Consider the following 22,212-nt stretch of genomic DNA (forward strand, 5'->3'; position numbering starts at 1 on the left):
ACTTGGGATTTATTTTGAGAGCCAAGAAAAGACCTAACTGGGATGAAGCTGTTCATGAGGTATATATATTTCCCCAGCAATGCAGTTTACTTGGCTCCATGGGATGAGGCTACATGGGCATCTCAGTGGATGACCTATAAAATTATTAAGTATATTTTTCCAAAAGACCAACCAGAACTCTTACACATACATAAAATAAATGTGTCAAATATTTCCTGTAATTCATTAATTAGGGAAACAGTAACATGATAAAACCAGTCCAAAGAACATTTGAGAAGCTACGTATTAATAGGCAATATTACAATGTGATTCCTGAGTTAGAAACCAAACTGGCTAATGACCTACGTGGCCATAAACTGAAACTTCTGGGGATGGAATCACCAAATAAAATATAGGATGCAGAGTTAAATGTGAATTTCAGATGAACGGTGAATAATTTTTTCAGTATCAAGTCCTAAATATTGCATGCATATTTATTTGCTAAATATGGCAACTCTATAACGGAATTATCTGTTCCATTAGACAGAAATTATTTGCATTTCTTCCGGATAAAAATTTACAAATTAGTCTCTGCCTCTCTAGAGATATAAGAAGGCCCAGACAATATAAAGTCAAGCCCAAAATTGCACTAAAAGAATAATAATAATCTCTTTTACCAAAATTTAGTAATTAAACTTGAGGTTTCCAAGTTTTAGATAATTTTCCCAGTGAAGCACAAGTAAAAACCTTAAACTGGAAAATACTGTTTATTACAAAGTAACACTGGGAATTAAGATGTAAAATGACAAGCATATAGACTGTTTCCTTAACTCTCTTTATATTCAATTTGAGAAAGCTTTGGTAATTTCTTTTTCCAGAGTACTGTTTCATGCAGGTATTCTGATATTGCCACAAACGCAGGTTGGAAGGGTTATTTTTAGCCTTATGGCTTTTTCAACTGTAGAACAATATTTGCTTCCAGAAAAGAAAGCAAAACAAACTTTACAATCAGATAAGAGGGCAAAACTTGCTCACAAGTATTACTTGAATAAGGTCAGTAGCTGTATTCCCCCACTGTGTTCACCTCTCTCTAAAGCAGACCAAGATAAGCCATTCTACATTTCTAAAATATGAGTCTATCCCTCAAGGAATCATCCTAACCGCCAGGAAACTATATAAGAACTATATAAATTTGATTTTGAAGGAAAAGTTAGTGAGCAAATGATCTTAGTTGCAAAAGAAGAAATCTTCCCAGTAGCTATGCAGACAGAAATATTCATATGATAACTATATAAAATGATCCCTCCAATGCAATCTGGCTATTGTTATGTATTCATTCATTTATTAAAGATTTATTGAGCTCTACATACGCGTTGGACACAGGTGATACCACTACAAACAACAAACAAGTTGGACCCCTACCTTTGTGAGCTGATGTCTACTTGGCATTTGCATGAAGAGAGAAAACAAATAAAAAACTGGTAAACTGAAGCTAAGTAACCAAACTATAATAAATTCTCTCTACAAAAGGATTTTAGAACTTAAAATTTAATTATATATTGTGAAATATTGACAGTTTAGTGGAAAGCTGATACTAGCTTGACAATGGAATTGTGATTTTTGTTTGCTGGTTTAAACTTTTGCAATCCAGGAAGCAATGTCAAAACCAATAACATCAGACAAAGGGCCGCTTGAGAGACGCAAATAATAAAAATATGAATTTTAAAAAGAGAAGGAGAAACTCCAAATATTAGGAAGGCAACAGTGTTTGTATTCACAATTATAAACGTAATGATTAGTCCTGAATGATCTTATAAAGTAGAAACTCAGCAGGTAAGAATGGGTTTTGTTCAGATACCATTATTCAAATAATGACGAGTTTGGTAAGGTGACTGCCAGAATCAATTGGGGAAAAATTCAAAATGTACAGAAGTACTTCATCCTCCAGATTCAAATACCCTTTTGGTGGCTGTAACACCTACCTGCCTATCCAAAATGGATTCTCCCCTTATGAGAACACAGATTTTATTGAGAGAGTGCTGTGTCCATTAATGCTCCCCTCTCCAGACTTCTGTAGCTATACTTGACTCTGTGACTCGGTATCTTGAGATAAACACAGAAATCTGCTGGGTGGAACATTTAGGAAATCTACAGTTTTCCTGAAAAGAGACAAATCTAGCTGACATGTGTTTTGCTCTTTACCATTCTCCCTTCTTCTTGCCTGGTATGGGGAATAATAGCTTTTAAAGGGAATGCCAATGTCTTTCCACCATGAGGAACAAAATCTTACTCCAAGATTGGAGGATCAGGAGGCAAAAAGGAACCCGAGTCAAAATGACTTCCTTGAGCAGCTACACTTCCCCTGGGTAGCTTATCTCTGAATTTCTTGGTCAGTGAGAAAAAAATAGGTAAACTCCTATTTAGGCAAGACACATAATTTGTTTTCTCTTAATTGTAGCTGAATCCAGTCCTAAAAGTATCATAGAAGTGGAGGGAGAAGAAGAAGGGGGAACATGAATAAGTATTGAATATATTTTGAAATCGCCCCCTGGAGAATTCTAATATGAACCTTATCCTGCTCTATAAACAGGGGCTGTTCACGTACCTGTCATTGAGACACATGCATATACGTCAACTGTATCTGAAAGGTTCCTTCTAACCCAGGGTCTTAAAATGAAAAATTTAAATGGAATCCATCTCATGGAAATAATTATTCACAGTGTACTAAATAATGTGCATTTTCTCTCTCTCCCTTTCCTTCTTCTTCTCCCTCTTTCTAGATTTTTCTATCTACACACATATTACTGAAGTATAATTTTCAAAGATTTTAAATTATAACTCATGTCAAAAATTTTATTTAAAAAATTAATTAATGAAGGAACCAATAAAATGTTAAGATTGATTCAAAGAACATTTGAGGAGCTAACTAATTGTAGGCAATGTAATAAGGAATGTTAGGATAAGATTGCTGGGTTAAATACAAAAGTGGTAATTATCTACAGAGCAATAAACTGTAAGCTGTGACATCACCCTTTCTACAAGACAGAAATTATTTGCACCTCTACTGGATGAAAATGTGCAATTTAACATGTAACCTCACTGCATCCAGATTCTTTAATCGATAGTCTTGATAGTATATTTGTGTACAAGATATACAAATTATATCTCATATAAATATGTAAATATAAAATAAATATATATTTAAATATAATACATTTGAATATAAATATATGATAAATATAAATATATAATAAATATATGAGATATAATTATTAACAAGTATTGCTGTGGTGTAAATGGTATTGACTACAATCCAGACTTTCTGGGAGCTAGAAAAAGCCTCAGCTGAAGGAAATGTTATGTCCTGATTTGCTTCTATCCTTGTTTTGGTTCTTTGTTATCCACTGATCCTTATCTGTATCACAGCTCAGTTTACCATCCATGACCTTCTACAGGGAAAAGATCTCTTTGGTTGCCTCAGAGAAAATTCCATTGACATCTTAGTTGTACTGTAAGCAACTGCTCAAAAGTGGAGACTATATAACAGACTATGCCCATTGCATTTTTCTATACAGTTTCTATTACCTCTGTAGCTCAATTGCTAATTGTTACTTAGCATATATATAACAATTCTGTTAATTAATATGGAATTTGTCAATTCCAACTCACGCTTTGCAAAACAGGCTAACTGTAGTTACATTTTATATATAGGTAGGTGCCTTTTTCTCTCAGTTGTTGGTGCAAAACTTGAAGAGACCACCCTGGATTTTGAAGGAACAAAATTTTGTTAGGGAATACTGCCTCAAAACTTCCCACTCATTGTTTAAAATACCATAGCCCCGGTGACGAGGGTGGGAGGTGGCCGAGAGTCGAAGTCGATGGCCAAGGGGAGCGAGTTCCCCTTGGATGAAATTTGACGTGGACCCTGGGTTCCCAATTGGGGGACCACCACGGTCTTGGGTGCACGGGCTGCGACTGGCTTTTTTTTTTTTTTTTTTTGGCGGGAGGGCAGATTGGGGTGGGGTGAGGATGAGGGAGAACTGCCAAGGGCTTTCCCCGAGCCGCAAAGTCTCATGGCTCGCCACCACCTGCGCGGGCTTCCGGCTGAGCCCCGGGCTCGGGCCCCGCACGCAGCCGAGGTCAGAGGGCAAGCTTGCGGCAACCCCAGGGCACGCGGGCAGCGGGGCAGCGGTGGCGGGGCATGTGCGGCTCCGTGCGCAGCTTCCCAAACATGGCGGCGGTGGTGTGAAGGCCGGTACCGGCTCACTGGACCAGTGTGACAGAATTTCGCTCTTTTCGCCGACGAGACTCGAGCAAAGAACACCAGAGAGGGATACCATGGGGCGAGCAGTGAATGAAGAGTCAGTGGATGCAAAGAAGGAGAATCAAGAGAAAGCTCCTCAGTCAGGCACATCTTCTGTGCAAAATGATGATTTTCACTGGGAAAATTACTTGAAAGAGACTGGATCTTTAAATGCTCCTTCAGAGTGTTTCAGACAGTCCAAGATTCCACCAGCTAATGACTTCAAAGTTGGTATGAAACTGGAAGCCCATGACCCTTGCAATATGATTTCAATATGTATCGCCACAGTCGTTGGAATTACTGGTGCCGGGCTACATTTAAGACCGGATGGTAGTGACAACAGAAATGATTTTTGGCGGCTTGTTGATTCTCCGGACATACAGCCTGTTGGGACATGTGAAAAGGAGGGGGACTTACTTCAGCCTCTACTGGGGTACCAGATGAACATATCATCTTGGCCAATGTTCCTCTTGCGAACACTGAGTGGATCTGAAATGGCACCTGCAACATTCTTTAAGAAGGAACCACCAAAGCCACCTCTAAATAATTTTAAAGTGGGAATGAAACTTGAAGCTATAGACAGAAAGAACCCTTATCTGATCTGCCCTGCAACTACTGGAAATGTTAAAGGAGATGAAGTTTATATCACATTCGATGGCTGGAGTGGAGCTTTTGATTATTGGTGCAAGTATGACTGTCGAGATATTTTCCCAGTTGGGTGGTGTCGCCTGACAGGAGATGTATTACAACCACCAGGAACTCATGTTCCTGTTACAAAGGATACAGCAAAAACACAGCCTTCTCCTTCCAAAGCAACCCAGCGTTCAATGCAGTCTCTACAGAAAACTGCTGTAATATTACCAACACAGCAGATCAGGAAATCAGGTCGTACTAAACCACCTGCACATACTTCAGTCCCCAAGAAGGGGAGTTCTGTTAAAAATATCACACCAAGGAAAAAAGGCCCAAACTCAGGAAGAAAGGAAAAATGTATTCCTGTTGTATGTTCCACATCTTCAACTTCTGTCAGTATGCTGGCCAGAGGACGTGGTGGTGTTTTATATGATATGTATGCTGTTCCTGGGTCATCTAAAATAGTGATGCCTACAGTCTGTGTCTATGTAAACAAACATGGAAGCTCTGGCCCTCACCTGGATCAGAAGAAAATCCAGCAGCTGCCCGATCACTTTGGCCCAGGCCCTGTCAATGTGGTGCTCCGGCGGACAGTGCAGGCCTGTGTGGATTGTGCCATTCAAAGTAAGACTGTTTTTGGATTCCTTGTGCCAGATGATCGTGAAGGAGAAGTGATAACCGCCTCCTTTGATGGGGAAACTCATTCCATACAGCTCCCTCCAGTGAACAGTGCATCATGTGCTCTTCGCTTTCTTGAGAAATTGTGCCACAGCCTGCAGTGTGATAACCTTTTGAGTAGCCAGCCTTTTAGCTCTTATAGAGGTAATGGTCATAGCCCTGCAGAGCATGATCAAAATAAATCAGTAAAAGAAGATACAACAGAAAAGAAAAGCACCAAACGACCTTCTCAGGAACCTCTGCCTTATGTTGCTCCTCTCTCTCCTAAGCTCCCCAAAACAGAAGTGCATGCCTCTGAAGGTAAATAGTATTTACATGTTGCAAGATTGGGGAGAAAAGTCACTCTTCTATCACTTATATGCTCTTGAGTGTTGATGCTGGAAGTAGGGGATTAAATTCCCCCAAATCAGTTTGGCAGTTAGGCTACTACTTTGGCAGCTTTGTCGAGCACTTCATTCCCTTCAGAAGTGCACAGTTGTCATTTCTCCTCAGATTAAAGAAAAACAGTTATAGCCATATTTTCCATTCAGCTTTGTATTGCTAAAAGCTGATAGAAAGAGGAATAGAAAAACCTAGTACATTTCTCCAGTGAAAGTTTTAAGTGCCCAAGGAGTAAGCAAATGTTAGAAACCAACTCTGTGATCATATTGTAACAAAGAGTTGTGAAGAACTGCATTCCTAAAAATAAATGCTTTAGTGAGGTGTTCATAGTCTTGGTGGCAAGACTGGCAAGGGTTAGTTGCCATGAGAAAAATAGGTGATATCATTAGAATCAATTTGGATTTCAGGACAGTGTCCATTACTATAAACACGAAGAAGGGGATGGCCATGTGCTTTGTGTTAGAGGTTTGTGGTTCAGTATAGCATGGCTTAAGTGAACTGTTGTTGGCAGTCAGGGGATTTTTGACCTTTTAATAGTATTCGAGCTGTAAGTCTGTTGAAGATAATTGCCTTTGTCTTTTTTCTTATTGCCTTTGTCTTTTTTTTTTTCTTGTAGAAGTATTATCTTCTGAGGGGAATGGCATGCCCAAAGGGGAAATGCTTTCTGAAGAGTCCAAAAACTCACCACTAAATCCAGCAAGTTCTTTGAATCCTGCCAGCACAAGTCCTATAAGCACTCATACTCCGGTCTCCAGTAGTGCTTCTCAAAGTGTGCCATGCACCTCGAGTTCAACACTGGTGGGGACCGAATCACCTCCCAAGAGCAGTCACCATGAAGTTACATTCCAGATGCAGAGGAAAAGTGAAGCTCCAAGTTATATAGCTGTACCTGACCCCAGTGTCCTGAAACAAGGCTTCTCTAAGGACCCTTCAACCTGGTCTGTGGATGAAGTGATACAGTTTATGAAACATAAAGATCCTCAGATATCAGGCCCCCTCGCCGACCTCTTCGTGCAACATGAGATTGATGGGAAGGCTCTGCTACTACTCAAAAGTGATGTGACGATGAAGTATATGGGGCTGGAGTTGGGGCCAGCCTTAAAGTTATGTTACTATATTGAAAAACTTAAAGAAGGAAAATATAATTGAAAAAAATGTGTAAGTTTAGATTAGACATAATTTTCAATTGTCTTGATAACTTTATAATTTAAAAGTATTTTTATTCTCGTAGCAGTTTTTGTTTTGTAGACAGTTCCTCTAAAACTACGTTATATCCAGAACTGCAGAACTACATTACAAGTCCAGTCTACTTCTTTAAAACACATTAACATGTTAGTATTAGCATATTCAACTTGGCAGTCCTTTATGTCTTTTTATTATTTTACACTTTACAGTTTATTATTTAATTGTACAGTTTACAAATATACTTAATGCAGGAAACAGAGAAACACCGTTGATTTTGATTAATGTTTATATATAAAACCAAAACAGCTACATCCCAAAGGGGAAAGTATCAGGGACTGACAGGCTCTCTAGTGAAATCCATGAGAAGTTTTCCTTAGAAAAGAATTTAAAGATGCAACTGTAGATATCATCTCTTTTTCAAATATTTTATGTCTGTTACTGCAATGTTCTGTTTGTGTTCTACCAATTTCCGGAAAGGGAATAGCCATATAAATTATTTTCCTTTCGTTATTATTTGTATGTTGTGTTCGTTCATATTTAAAGAAAAAAACAAGCTTATAAACTTTCATAAAGTGTTCTTATCAGTTTTTGATAAGTTTCAAACAACTGTAAGATAGAATGGTTGTTTTATGCAGGAGATATCATACTACAAGGGTGGTTTGGATGGAGTCTGATTAAAAATTTTCAGTGGAATACCTATTATTTCAAAACTTTACATATTTTCTCTAAGCTTAGACATTTAACTAGGCATTCATTTCTCATATCTCTATATGAGGACACCTGTGCCCAAATTTTTAAAATATATATATTTTATTGTCTGTGTTTTATTCTTCATACAGATACTATACCATATTTATATATTATTCTATACCTGTAGGTATTCAAACAAGTAAATCTGTTCTTTTTGAACTTAATATCGCACTTTGCACTGCCACAGAGGTAATGGTGAACTATTTATATAGTTCGATGTTTTTATTCTGAAAAAAATATGTGCATCATTTGCTATCACTAGTACCTCTCAGCTTAGTCTTCAGGGGATAAGAAACAATCCATAGATTGGTTTCCATACAGGGAAGTTCTCTGTCCGATGCAATGTTGCTAGTTAATTTGCTTAGTTCTGAGCCATTTATTCTGCTAAATTTTGGAAGATGCATTAATTCAGACTTATCATTTTGGGCTTTATTTTTAAAGTTAGAACTTTCAAGGGGAAATGGTGCTATATGTTTATTGTTAGTACTTTGTATAAGTTTGGTGCAATGTTAATAAGCTATGAGAATCTGTGCTAAAAGTATTAGCCATTTGTTATAAATGCCAATAAAATGTACACCAGGGGCAAGAATGTACATTTTCTTTTTTAGAAAACCAAATGTACTTTATATGAGAATACTTCTATTTAAAGGGTGGTTTCATCTATGTTATTCATTTTGTGTTATAAGACAAAATTGTAATTTAAACTTGGTCTTCTCTCAAATTGTTTGTGTGAAGATGCTGTGCTCAGTTAAACAGTCCTCAGGTGTTTGTATAAATACTGTTTTACAGTTTTCAGATTTTAAAATATAATAAAAGTTTAATAACCACAGCCAAAAAAAAAAAAAAAAATACCATAGCCCCAAATCAACCTCTGGCTATGGCTGAGTGAGGACTCTGGAAAATCCTCTCCCCTAAAAGCAACTAAAATGCTGAAGAAAATTGAGAAAAGCAACCATTTCTGTACTATGGAAGTAGTCCAAACACATATAACAATGTAAGAAGCATTTATGCTTGAAAACTGCTGAATACTGAGTAGAAATAGTAGGAGTCTGTGGCATTTTTGCCTGGGATGTTCCCAACAGCCCTCCAGCTCCATTGGCATGGATGTTCTGCCAGAGCAGGGCAGGCCATGAGGGCTGACAGCGTCACTGATGCAGGCAAAATAGAGTGAGCCTCTTTAACTGTTCAGTGATGGAATACACATTCTTTCCAAGTAAAAAGGGAACATTTACAAAGATAGACCATACTCGAGGTCATAAAATAACTCTCAAAAACATTAAAAGAATTCAAGCCACATTAAATAGCTTCTCTGACCACTATGAAATTTAATTAGACATCAATAACAAAAAGATTTCTATAAAATACCCAGATTTTGGAAGCTAAATATCTTATTTCTAAATAGCCCATGGATCTAAGAGGTAAACCAAAAGTTAAATTAGAAGTATTTTGAAATGGATGAAAATGAAAACACAATATATTAAAATGTGCAGGATGCCTCTAAATATGGATTAAAGACAAAAATGCTTATATTAGAAAATAAGAACATTCTGAAATCAATGACTTCAACTTCCACCTTTAGATACTAGGACAGGAATAGCAAGTTAAACCCCAAATTAATAAAAGTCAAACAATAAAGTTCGTAGTAGAAATCAGTGAAATAGTAACAGAAAATAGACAAAAATCAACAAAGCTGAAAAGTGATTCTTTGAGAAGATCAATAAATGTGATAAGCCTTTAGCCAGACAGGTCAAGGAAAAATTATGAATATCAGGAATTAAAGGAGTGACATCACTACAGAGTCTAGAAAAATTTAAAGAATAATGAAATATTTTGAAGAACTTTGTACCAAAACATTTAAAAACTTTGATAAAATGGACAAATTGCATGACAGCACAAACTACCAGAGCTCTCTGAAGAAAAGATAATCTGAATAAACCTATATTTGTTAAAGAAATTGAAACTGTAGTTAAAATCCTTTCTACAAACATAATTTCAAGATCAGATGGCTTCAATGGTAACCAAACAGTTAATGAAGGAATAATGCCAATTCTATACAAACTCTTCCAGAAATTGAAGAGGAGGGAATCCTTTCCAACTCACACACTAATACCAACATTATGCTACTAACAAAACCAGCTAAATTGTTTTAAGAAAAGAAAACTAAGGACCAATATCCCTCATGGACATAAATGCAATAATTCTAAACAAAGTTTTAGCAAATCTAATCCAACAATACTAACAACAATAACAAAAGAATAGGCAAAGGGTTTCAACAAACAGTTCATCAAAGAAGACATAAAAACTACAAATAAACACATGAAACGGCATTCAACATCATTAGTCATGAGGAAAATAACAATTAGAACCACAGTGAGATACCACTACAGACCAATTAGGAAGTCTAAAATTAAAAAGACTGACCTTACCAAGTGTTAGCAAGGATTTAGAACAACTGTAATTCTCATCCACTGATGGTTGGAATGCAAAATGGTGTGGCTACTTTGTAAAACAGTTTAGCAGTTTCTTAAATAGTTAAGCATCCACCTAACATATGATTCAGCCATCCCCCTCCTAGGTATAACCCAAGAAAAATGAAAGCATATGTCCATACAAAGACTTGTATATGACTATTTATAACAGCTTTATTTATAATGGCCCAAAACAGGAAAGAGATCTAAATGTACATCAACAGATGAATGTATTAAAACAAAACAAGACTCTGCTATATCCATACAATAGAATACTTCTCAGCAGTAAAAAAGAATGAATTACTAATACGTGCTACAACACGGATAAACCTCAATGTAAATATGCTAAGTGAAATAAATCAGACCAAAAAGAAATATAATGAATGATTCAATTTATATAAAGTTAAAGAAACTGGAAACTCACCTATAGTGACAGAGAGAAGATCAATGTCTTCCAGGAGATCTAGGGTCAGAGAGAAGCAGACAGAATCATGAGGACAATTTCGTTTTGGAGGTAATGTATATGTTTATTATTGTGATAATGGTTTACACATGTTAAAACTCATTAAAATATAGGATTTAAATATGTGCAGCTTATCATACATCAACTACTGCAAAATAAGGTTGTTTAAATTGTTTTAAACCCACAAAAAAAGGACAGGTAGAAATGACTTCACTGGTGAATTATATCAAATACTGAATGAAAAAATCCAAAGTTTTGCAAGCTCTTTCAGTAGATAGAGAAGGAGGGAACATACATTATAATCCATTCTATGAGGCCAGTATTAATCTGATATCAAAGCCAGAAAAAGGTATCACTAAAAAAAACTACAAACCAATATCCCTCATTAACATAGTCACAAAGAAATTCCTTGACAAAAATTCATTCAAAATGGACCCTAAACCTAAAAATAAAATGCAAAGCTATAAAATTCCCAGAATATAACATAGGTGAAAATCTAGGTGACCTTGGGTTTGACCGATGACTTTTCAAGTGCAACCCCGACAGTGTGATCTAAGAAAGAAAAATGATAAGATGGACTCCATTAAAATGAAAAACTTCTGCTCTTTTAAAGACACTGATAAGAGAATGCTAAGACAAGCCACAGACTGGGAGACAAATTTTGCAAAACATCTCATAAAGGACTAGTATCCAAAATAGACAAAGAACTCTTAACACTCAACAATAAGAAAACAAACAATGTAATTACAAATGGGCAAAAGATGTGAACAGACACCTCACTAAGGAAGATAATGCAGGTGGCAAATATGCATATGAGGGATGCTCAACATCAAAAGTCATTACAGAATTGCAAATTAAAACAGCAATAAGATAACACCACACACCTATTAGAATGTCGGAAGTGCAAAACGCTGACAACACCAAAGGCTAGCATGGATGGGGAGCAGTAACAATTCTCATTCATTGCTGGTGAGAATGAAAAAGGATACAGACACTTTGGAAGACACTGGGCAGTTTCTTACAAAACTAAACATACTCTTACCGTAGGATCCATCAATCGTGTTCCTTGGTATTTACCCAAATGAATTAATAACGTAGGTTCTCACAAGGGTCTACACACAAATGTTTATAGCACCTTTATTAATAAGTGCCAAAACTTGGAAGCAGCCAAGATGTCCTTCAACAGGTGAATGGATATACGAGTTGTGGTACATCCATACAATGGAGTATTATTCAGTGCTAAATAGAAATACAAAGCCACAAAAAGACACGGAGGAAACTTAAATGCAGGCTGCCAAGTGAAGAAGCCAATCTGAGAAAGCTATATACTATTTTATTCCAGTTAGACGGCTTTCTGGAAAAGGCAAAACTGTGGAGACAGTAAAAAGATCTGATCTGGTTGCTAAGGCTTTGGGAAGGAAGGAGGGAGGGATAAATAGGTGAAGCATAGGGCAATTTTAGGGCAGTGAAACTATTCCATATGTTACTATAATGGTGGACAAGTGTCATTAAACGTTTGTCAAAACCTGTAATACGTACAACATAAAGAGTGAACCCTAATGTAAACTATGGACTTTTGTTAATAATAATGTATTAATATTGGCTCATCAATTGTAACAAAAGTACCACACTAATGCAAGACGTTAATAAGAGGGAAAACTGTGTAGGGGAGACAATAAGTGGATGTACGGGAACTGTGTACCTTCAGCTCAAGCTTCCTGTAAACCTAAAACTGCTCAAAAAATACACACACACACACACACACACACACACACACAGAGGCATCTTATACATCTTGTACATACACGTATCTATCTTCAAACTATTTATGTAACGCTTGGGAAGTTCAACAGATATGGTTCCCTACCTATAACTGTGGCTGTGACTTTAAAAATCAAATTGGAGAGATTGTCAAAATAAAATAAATAAATAGAGGTGAAGGTTAATGTTCTCCCCATTTCCAGGATCACTGTGCTATAGTTACTCATTACTTTGCTCTACCAAATTACGCTGAACTTTTAAGACTTAATTGATACCATGTTTTAATACCCTAATAGATCTCATCGTTTGTTCTTATAATACACTGAACCTATGTCATATATTGGGTTGGCCAAAAACCCGAAAGAACTTTTTGGCCAACCCAATACTTTGGGCCTTAAGCATGTTGTGTTGTTGCTTGAAGCATAACATTATCATCTCAATTACTACTTCTTATCTTAAGAAAAGGGAATAGCATCCCTTCTTCAGTGTTCCTCACAGACCTCAGTACCATGTGGAACATAAAGAATGTTTTAAAATATTGCTTTACTTTCATACTCAGAACAAATGTATTATAGTTCAAGAATCCTGAATAGCACGAATTTACTATTGATGATTAGCTCAACATCAGTCATCATCAGGGAAATGCAAATCAAAACCACAATGAGATATCACCTCATACCTGCCACAATGACTATCATCAAAAAGTCTATAAATAACAAACGTTGGAGAGGATGTGGAGAAAAGGGAACCCTCCTACACTGTTGGTGGGAATGCAAACTGGTACAGCCACTATGGAAAACAGTATGCAGGTTTCTCAAAAAACTAAAAATAGAACTACAATATGACCCAGCAATTCCACACCTGGGTATATATCCAAAAAAACCAGAAACACTAGTTTGAAAAGATACATGCACCCCAATGTTCATAGCAGCATTATTTACAATTGCCAAGATATGGAAGAAACTTAAGTGTCCACAGACAAATGAATGGATAAAGAAGATGTGGCATGCATGCGCGCGCGCGCACACACACACACACACACACACACACACACTGAAATACTACTCAGCCATAAAAAAGAACAAAATCTTGCCATGTGCAGCAACATGGATGGACTTGGAGGGCATTATGCTAAGTGAAACAAGTCAGACAGAGAAAGACAAGTATGGTATAATATCACTTAGATGTGGAATCTAAGAAAAATTACAACCACCAAGTGAAGATAACAAAAAAGAAGCAAATTCACATAAACAGAGGACAAACTAGTGGTTACCAGTGGGCAGAAGGAAGGGGGGAAGGGGCAATACAGGGGTTAGGGACTAAGACGTACAAACTATTATGTAAAATAAGCTACAGGGATATATTGTACAACACAGGGAATATAGCCAATATTTTATAAAATATACATTGAAACTGTCAATAAATAAATAAAAAATTTAAATGCCTCTTTATAAAAATGTCCCTGGAAAAGAACCAATTAATACTCCATAATTTTCCAAAGTTATGTAAACCCCCAAAGCTTGTATCATCTCCAGTTGGGCCCATGAAACTAATAATATCCTGACCAAAAGAAACAAAATGGGGCTTCCCTGGTGGCGCAGTGGTTGAGAGTCTGCCTGCCGATGCAGGGAACATGGGTTCGTGCCCTGGTCCGGGAAGATCCCACGTGCCGTGGAGCGGCTGGGCCCGTGAGCCATGGCCGCTGAGCCTGCGCGTCCGGAGCCTGTGCTCCGCAACGGGAGAGGCCGCAACAGTGAGAGGCCCGCGTACCGCAAAAAAAACCGAGGACAGCTCTTCTTTCTCTCTTCTGTACTCTCTTTTACCTTCCAACCTCAAGGAGGTATGGAAAAAATAATTAGGAAAGGAGAGAAACCACAAAAAGAGTGACAACGGGGCTGGATATGAGGAGAAATGACCTAGGATATCCTAGATTGGGCACGCCACAGACACCTCTGTGTGATGGGTTTAAGGAAAAAATGCGAAATAGTGGACAAAGAAGCGGAAGGACTACACTGAAAGAAAAGGAAGAGACTTTTAAAACTTAATTTTTGTTTTACTTATATAAAACATTTATATAGTTTTAAAGTCAACTCTATAAACAGGCAATATTCTGAGAAGTTTGGCTTCTATCTGTACCTTTACTTTATTCCCTACCTCCAACATAGTAGGGCTTCTAGTTTAAAACAGAATCTTGTTAGCAGCCTCTGTTGAAACTTCTCTTAACCTGCGATGAAAGTAACTTTGTTGATATGAAAAAAGACAACTCAAAACATGAAAAACTAGCATGTCAATCTGTTTGTAGAACACTAGAGGAATTTCAACTAAGACAAGGCTGATGGAAAGAAATTGAAAACATTGTTGCTGGTACACCATGCTAAACTCTTCTAAAAGTCAGTTGGAAACCCTCTGTTCCTCTGAATTCTTCATTCAGAAACTTAAAACCTATACCAGCTAAGAGAGCTGGGAATCCGTCCTTCTACTGACTGGTTATCTTTTTGTCCCCACCCCTTCAACCAACTAGTACGTATCTTACTACAACCAATTGGAGATTAAAATTTCCAGAAGGCCACACGACCAAAAGTGGATAGTACGCTTTCAACAGCATAATGAATTCTAAAACAGAGTATTTACATATAAAACACCAAAGACAGGATTAGATAAAATGAGGATCCAAAGGGAGTACACAAAGGGAATTACAGTATTCTTTACATTATGTGTTAATTCCCCCAGATAATGAGGATAGGAGACATTCCAAATCAGTCCAATAATTCCGTGTTAGAAAATAGTATGATAAATGCTGAGATTAGTCTGTAGACATCAACCAGTCTTCTAGCTATTGGTATGAAAAGGGGATTCAACAAATAATGAGGCCAAATGCATTCATATACCTTGTCAATTCACAAACATCATCTCAGGATATTTCTTTAGTTATGTGAAGGGAAGCAAAACAGAAATACAAACCAACATATTGCCTATGAAACATAAGGGAAAGGCATACCATCTGTAACACTCAGGAAAGGCAAAGCTCAAATTCTCAAAAGGTTACAAGAAGATACCAACTCAACCAAAGTAGAGTACAGGCAAAGAAGAAAAGGTAATAGAACTATATACAAAGGAAATGGATGACATAAAAAAGAATTGCAGTGAAATTAAAAGCAACACAAAATTAAATCCCATTGGAGACAGTAAAGAACGTAATTCATTCTGAAGAACATCAAATTACTGGAGTGGACACTAATTAAATTAGTGTATACATTTGGGAAGTTCTCGCAGAAAGCAGAGAAAAAGGAACAAAAGTTTAAACTAGTTGATAATGTATAGAATATAGACTAAAGAGGCAATTTAATAATTAAACTCTCAGGAAAATGGGAACTGGAATAGAAGCAATGATCAAAATCATAATTTTAAAAAATGAGTAAGAAAGGACTCCCCTGGTGGTGAAGTGGTTGAGAGTCCACCTGCCAATGCAGGCGACACGGATTCGTGCCCCGGTCTGGGAAGATCCCACATGCCGCAGAGCGGCTAGGCCCGTGAGGCATGGCCGCTGAGCCTGCGCGTCCGGAGCCTGTGCTCCGCAACGGGAGAGGACACAACAGTGAGAGGCCCGCGTACCGCAAAAAAAAAGAGTAAAAAAATGCACAAAGCAAATTAAAAGGGCTCACTGTACACCAGGCAAAAGTGATTTAAAGAACTCTGATTTCAGACAAACTAACTGGCAAAAATAGTTTGACAATCTGGCAATTTCAGACAAACTAATTGGCAAAAAAAATTCACAAAGCAAATTAAAAGGGCTCACCGTACACCAGGCAAAAGTGATTTAAAGAACTCTGATTTCAGACAAACTAATTGGCAAAAATATTTAACTTTAAAGATACTAAAAAAAGGGCTTATAAGTATCCATGTTGTATAGCACAGATAAACTACAAAAGAGTAAAACTGGGCTAAGATTTTTCTGCTGTACCTAAACCAACACCTGATATTCAGCCAAAACTCAATAAATATTTATTGAATGAATGAATAAAATGATGAATGAATGTGTGATGAACCCATATGTAAATAACATCTTAAAATTTCTACAAATGTAACTTAATTTCACACAATTTGCAGGAGGATCTTAAATTTGGTCAATACATTCTTATAGTGCTGCCCACAGCAATATCTAGTAGTTTCCCCTGGACAGAGTTCATCACCAGTAAGCTAAAAGCAATAAAACCTGATTATAGCCATGCTAACAAACACCCACCATGTCTAGAAATAAGATTAATAGGAAGTACAACAATATGTTATTGTCATTTGGCGGGGCTAACTTTAATTCTTTCAGTATTATTTTGGTGCTTTCCAAGCTTCCTTTCCAGATGAAATATATATTGCAAAAAATATATTCATTTTCTTAAGTTTCTCCATCTTGATGTGGAAAGTATCCTTACTCTAACTCCTTTTTTATCACATGGATTTTTTTCCACAAAACTCCTAATTTTATTACTGTCAAATACTCCAAATACACATACATACCATACACACACCTGCTGCCCCACACCCACCTACCTACATATATACACACACTCCCCTTCCATAACTGTGTCCCTAAAACAGCTATATTTTCTTAAGGGTTAGTGCATTTTATGGAGTACTTGGAGAAGTGGTCCTCACCCTTCTCTGCTTAATTAGAATCACTTGGGAACTTGAAAAAGTACTGATGTTTGGGTCCCACTCACAGAATTTCTGATATAACTGGTCTGAGATGTGGCCTGCACATTAGGATTTTATAAGTCCCCCAAAAGATTCTAATGTGCAGATAGGTTGGAGAACCACTGACTTATAGTTTTTGCTACTACTCAAAATCATTTTGCCATTGCTATAATCACCTATTCTTAACTAGTGATTGGATCATTTAATAAAACTGGAGGGAGAGACAGAGAGAGACAGAAAGCAGATGAAAAAGTTTTTTTTCCCAAGAGTAGTAAAATATGTTTCGATAAGATATTTTAAAACGAGTCACTCAAACAATCTATCATAGCAATGACCCATACTAGAAAATGAGGACAATAGAATCAATGAAGTAAAGACAAATCTACTGTTGTAATTTCCTTTCCAAGCACAACATAACAAGCAGCAAGATTAAGAAAACTTTCTAGAAGGGGCACATGAAACAGTACCAATTAAATCTTCTATAAATTTAAGAAAAACATACTAAGTCATGAAGACCTAAAATGGAGAATAGAGCACCAGTATCTTGAAGTCAGACAATGTATTCATGATATAATAGGACAGTGAGTTGGTTTTAGCTAAGTAAGATCCAGTGGAATACGAAATTGGACCTATGGTAAATGCCTCATTGTATAGCTCTTTTTTTTTTTAACATCTTTATTAGAGTATAATTGCTTTACAATCGTGTGTTAGTTTCTGCTTTATAACAAAGTGAATCAGTTATACATATACATATGTCTCCATCTCTCTTCCCTCTTGCGTCTCCCTCCCTCCCACCCTCCCTATCCCACCCCTCTAGGTGGTCACAAAGCACCGAGCTGATCTCCCTGTGCTATGCAGCTGCTTCCCACTAGCTATCTATTTTATGTTTGGTAGTGTATATATGTCCATGCCACACTCTCACTTTGTCACAGCTTACCCTTCCCCCTCCCCGTATCCTCAAGTCCATTCTCTAGTAGGTCTGAGTCTTTACTCCCGTCTTGCCCCTAGGTTCTTCATGACCATTTTTATTTTTTGGATTCCATATGTATGTGTTAGCATACGGTATTTGTTTTTCTCTTTCTGACTTACTTCACTCTGTATGACAGACTCTAGGTCCATCCACCTCATTACAAATAACTCAGTTTCATTTCTTTTTATAGTTCTTAAGTACTCAGAATTCCATGAGCATCTGGAAAACGTTCTCAAATAACTGAAGGGTAACTGTTTTGTCTCAAAGTTTCAAAAGTCTTTTAAAACTGAAGATCAGAGTTGACTATTTACAAGAAATTACTCAGGGTCATATGATGCTGTTGTTGTACGACTCAGACCAGTTGATCTGCCATCATTAAAATTACTATCATTAGGGTGACCGTATGTCTGATTTTCCTAAGACTGTCCCTGTTAATATCTGCTGTACATCAATCAATGCCTGCCACTTATATATAATTCCTATATCTAGTTCACCCTTTCATTCTCAAAAATGTCCCAGCTTGGACAATAAAGTAGAACCCATATGTAAATAACATCTTTAAATTTCTACAAATGTAATTTAATTTCACACCATTTGCAGAAGGATCTTAAATTTGGTCAATACATTCTTACAGTGTTGCCCACACCTAGACTTAAGGTCTTATTTTAAGCCAATATATTAGATTATAGACACCAGTTTATATTTGAAATGTCTCTTTAGTTTTTCAAAGGGCTTTCATATTCAGCATTTAATTTTACCTCTGTTAACTTCACAAGAATTTTATCATATTGTAGAGTAGAAATATGTATAGGTTTTCTTAAGATTTGTTTTCACATAAGAGGGAAAGATCTGTAAAGCAAGACCTCTAAAATTTGGATATTTCCTTCCAGAAGCTAGAAGGCAGAAATGTCCATGTCAAACGTCAACCCCTTCAACCCTAGAGCTGATTACTCTGATGTAGTTCATGCCTCCTTCCTCCTTCCAGAGCCATTTGGAAAGGTGCTACCAGATGGAGAATAGTTCCTGTTAAGGGCAATTAAGACATTTTATGTGTGACTATTTAAAAGGCAGAAGCTTTAAAACACATATGTCTGCCAATTGTTTTCTATAAAATGTCTTAAGGACTATTACAGAAAGAAAAGGAAGCCCAGCAGCTCTGTTTCTGAGCCTCCTGCTTAGGCTCCATCCTGGGACTCTGCAACTGTATCTGTTGACAAGTTTAATTTCTTGTAGGCTTTTATCGAGAGAAATGTGTGAAAATTAGAGATTCTGTTCAAACTACTGATTTCACAGGTAAGAAAACTTAGGCGCAGAAAGTTCACATGCCTTTCAAGGAGCATTTAAATATTGCTTTTCAGTTTTCAGTCTACAGCCAATTCAAAAAAAAAAATCCTTCCTCATGCTAAATGTTAAACACTGCCAATAAAGAACTTAATTTTTATCTTAAACTTAATCTGAAATTTTTTTCAGGGCAGTACTGTCTCAGACTTTGGTTATAAAATAATCATCTGTCCACCTGTATTAGGTCAAGTATATTATAAATGAGAGATGCCACTTTCACCTACCTGGCTCAGCTAATTATGCAAAACAGTATTTCCTTAGAAGTCTATCTTCGTGGGCAGAACAGAGTTCAACCAAATGCCAGACGTTCCTTTTATACCCCTTTTTCTTACTTCCTTTACTTGGGAAAAGTCTCTAAGGAAACATGGCCTCGTGTAGCCTCTTTGACTATCCTGAGTTCCAGGAGGGAAAAAGTGTTATCAGTTACCATGACAATCTTATTTTCCCAGAGCTCCCTGCTGTACCTCATTTGTACTAAAAAATGAGCAATCATTATTCAATGAAGGCTCTGATAAAGCTCTTTTCTTTTTAATAGTTTGAAGTATTCCTCGAAGCCCTCCTTTGTACAAAGTAAAATGACTCTCTAAGGGAGAATACATTTAGTTTTCCTAAGACAATGTTACCTTTGCTAACTGTCCATCAAGTACGTACAGCACGTAAACTCAGCCCACATTATCTCTACCATCTAGGCATTTTCAGAGATTTCTCCTATGAGAATTTGATTTAACCAAAAGTTCAGGTGAGATTTCTGATGTTTGTTAACTAACCAATTATTCAAATTCTCTCACTTCTGTATATGTATTGAAAGATGACTAGTTTATCACTACTTTTCCATTCAAAATTAACGTAAGTGGCTTACATAACGACAACTTTTAAGCTTCATGATGTCAGTAAGACCAGAGATGGTGTAAGTTTCAGTTGAGGCTTGATCTAGGAAACACTCCGTTATTTACCATTTTCTTCTTTGCCTTTCCCCTATATCTGCTTCCTTCAAAGGTTACTTCTAAATGACACACAATGTCAGCCTTTGGCTTCTGCAGACTCCATGCTTTCTTGTTTGCGTCTGGCATGAAACAAATATATCTTACATAGCTTCTAGAAAAAAATCTCTACTCACAATTATTGTCCTGAACTGGTCCTGTGCCTAAAACCTCAATCAAGCACTGTGGCCAGAGGGATAGAATATGCTGACTGATTTGAGTTAATCAGGGTCTACCCCTTGGAATATGGGTGGAGGGGTAAATGGGAATATGGGGGGGGGGGAGGGTTCCCATGAAGCACTTGGAGGGCATGAGAGAGACATAGATATCTGAATAAAATTAGGAGTCTTTTATCAACATGAAGGTGTTGGCACTCAATGTCTCAGAAGAGCAAATATCCACTACAACCAGAGAGCAAAAGTTTACTTCTGGGCTCTTGGTTCTGTTCCATCAGTACATATGTCTACTTTTAAGCCAGTACCATACTGTTTTGATTACTAGAGTTTTGTAGTATAGTTTGAAATCAGGAAGTATGATGCCTCCAGTTTTGTTCTTTCTGAGACGGTTTTGGCAATTCAGGGTCTTTTGTGATTCCATACAAATTTTAGGATAATTTTTTACTATTTCTGTGAAAAATGCCACTGGGATTTTAATAGGTATTGCATTGAATCTGCAGATGGTTTTGGGTAGTATGGACACTTTAACAATATTGATTCCTCCGATCCATGAACATGGAATATCTTTCCATTTGTTTGTGTCTTCAATTTTTCATCAAAGTCTTGTAGTTTTCAGTATACAACTCTTCTACCTACTTGGTTATATCTATTCCTAAGTATTTTATTATTTTTGATACTACTGTGAATTATTTTATTTCTTTTTTAGATATTTCATTATTAGTGTATAGAAATGCACCTGTTTTCTGTATGTTGATTTTGTACATGCAACTTTGCTGAATTCACTGATTAGTTCTAAAAGGTTTTTTTGGTGGACCTTGAGGGCATTATGCTAAGTGAAATAAGTCAGACAGAGGAAACAAACACTGTACAATATTACTTACATGTGGAATCTAAAAAGCTGAAGTCATAAAAACAAAGAGAATGGTGGTTACCAGGGGCTGGGGGAAATGGGGAGATGTTGGTTAAAGGGTATAAGCTTCCAGTTATAAGATGAATAAATTCTGGGGATCTAATACTCATGGTAATTATAATTAATAATACTCTATTGTGTACTTGAAAGATGCAAAAAAAAGTGTAGATCACAAATGTTCTCACCACAAAAAAGAAATGGTAATTATGTGACATGAATGAGGTGTCAGCTAAGGCTATGGTGGTAATCATTTTGCAGTATATTAAGTGTATCAAATCAACACATACACCTTATTTTTTTTCTTTCAGATAGTCTTTTTTAATTGAACTATAGTTGATTTACAATGTTGTGTTAGTTTCTGGTATATAGCAAAGTGATTCAGTTATTTATATATATGTATACATATATATTCTTTTTCAGATTTTTTCATTATAGTTTATTACAAGATATTGAATAATATCATTCCCTGTATATAGAAGGACCTTGTTATTTATCTATTTTATATATAGTACTATGTATCTGCTGAACCCAAACTCCTAATTTAC

General features: G+C 36.7%; 1 protein-coding gene and 1 long non-coding RNA gene across 2 annotated transcripts in view; one reads left to right on the forward strand and one right to left on the reverse strand.

The window, feature by feature from the left end:
• Window positions 1-22,212, reverse strand: part of LOC117197863 (uncharacterized) — a 438,027-nt gene that overhangs the window by 411,050 nt on the left and 4,765 nt on the right. The window contains exon 2 of the long non-coding RNA XR_004478768.2: window positions 10,802-10,840. This is a non-coding gene — a long non-coding RNA (uncharacterized LOC117197863). The remainder of the gene's footprint in view (window positions 1-10,801; window positions 10,841-22,212) is intronic.
• On the forward strand, window positions 4,303-7,123 carry LOC101273584 (sex comb on midleg-like protein 2). Its single transcript, XM_049705185.1, has 2 exons — window positions 4,303-5,893; window positions 6,591-7,123. The coding sequence occupies exons 1-2, from the start codon at window positions 4,318-4,320 to the stop codon at window positions 7,121-7,123; spliced, it is 2,109 nt and encodes a 702-aa protein (XP_049561142.1). The 5' UTR covers window positions 4,303-4,317.

This window comes from Orcinus orca, chromosome X (genome assembly GCF_937001465.1).
Source record: "Orcinus orca chromosome X, mOrcOrc1.1, whole genome shotgun sequence".
In the NCBI taxonomy this organism is placed as follows: Eukaryota; Metazoa; Chordata; class Mammalia; order Artiodactyla; family Delphinidae; genus Orcinus; species Orcinus orca.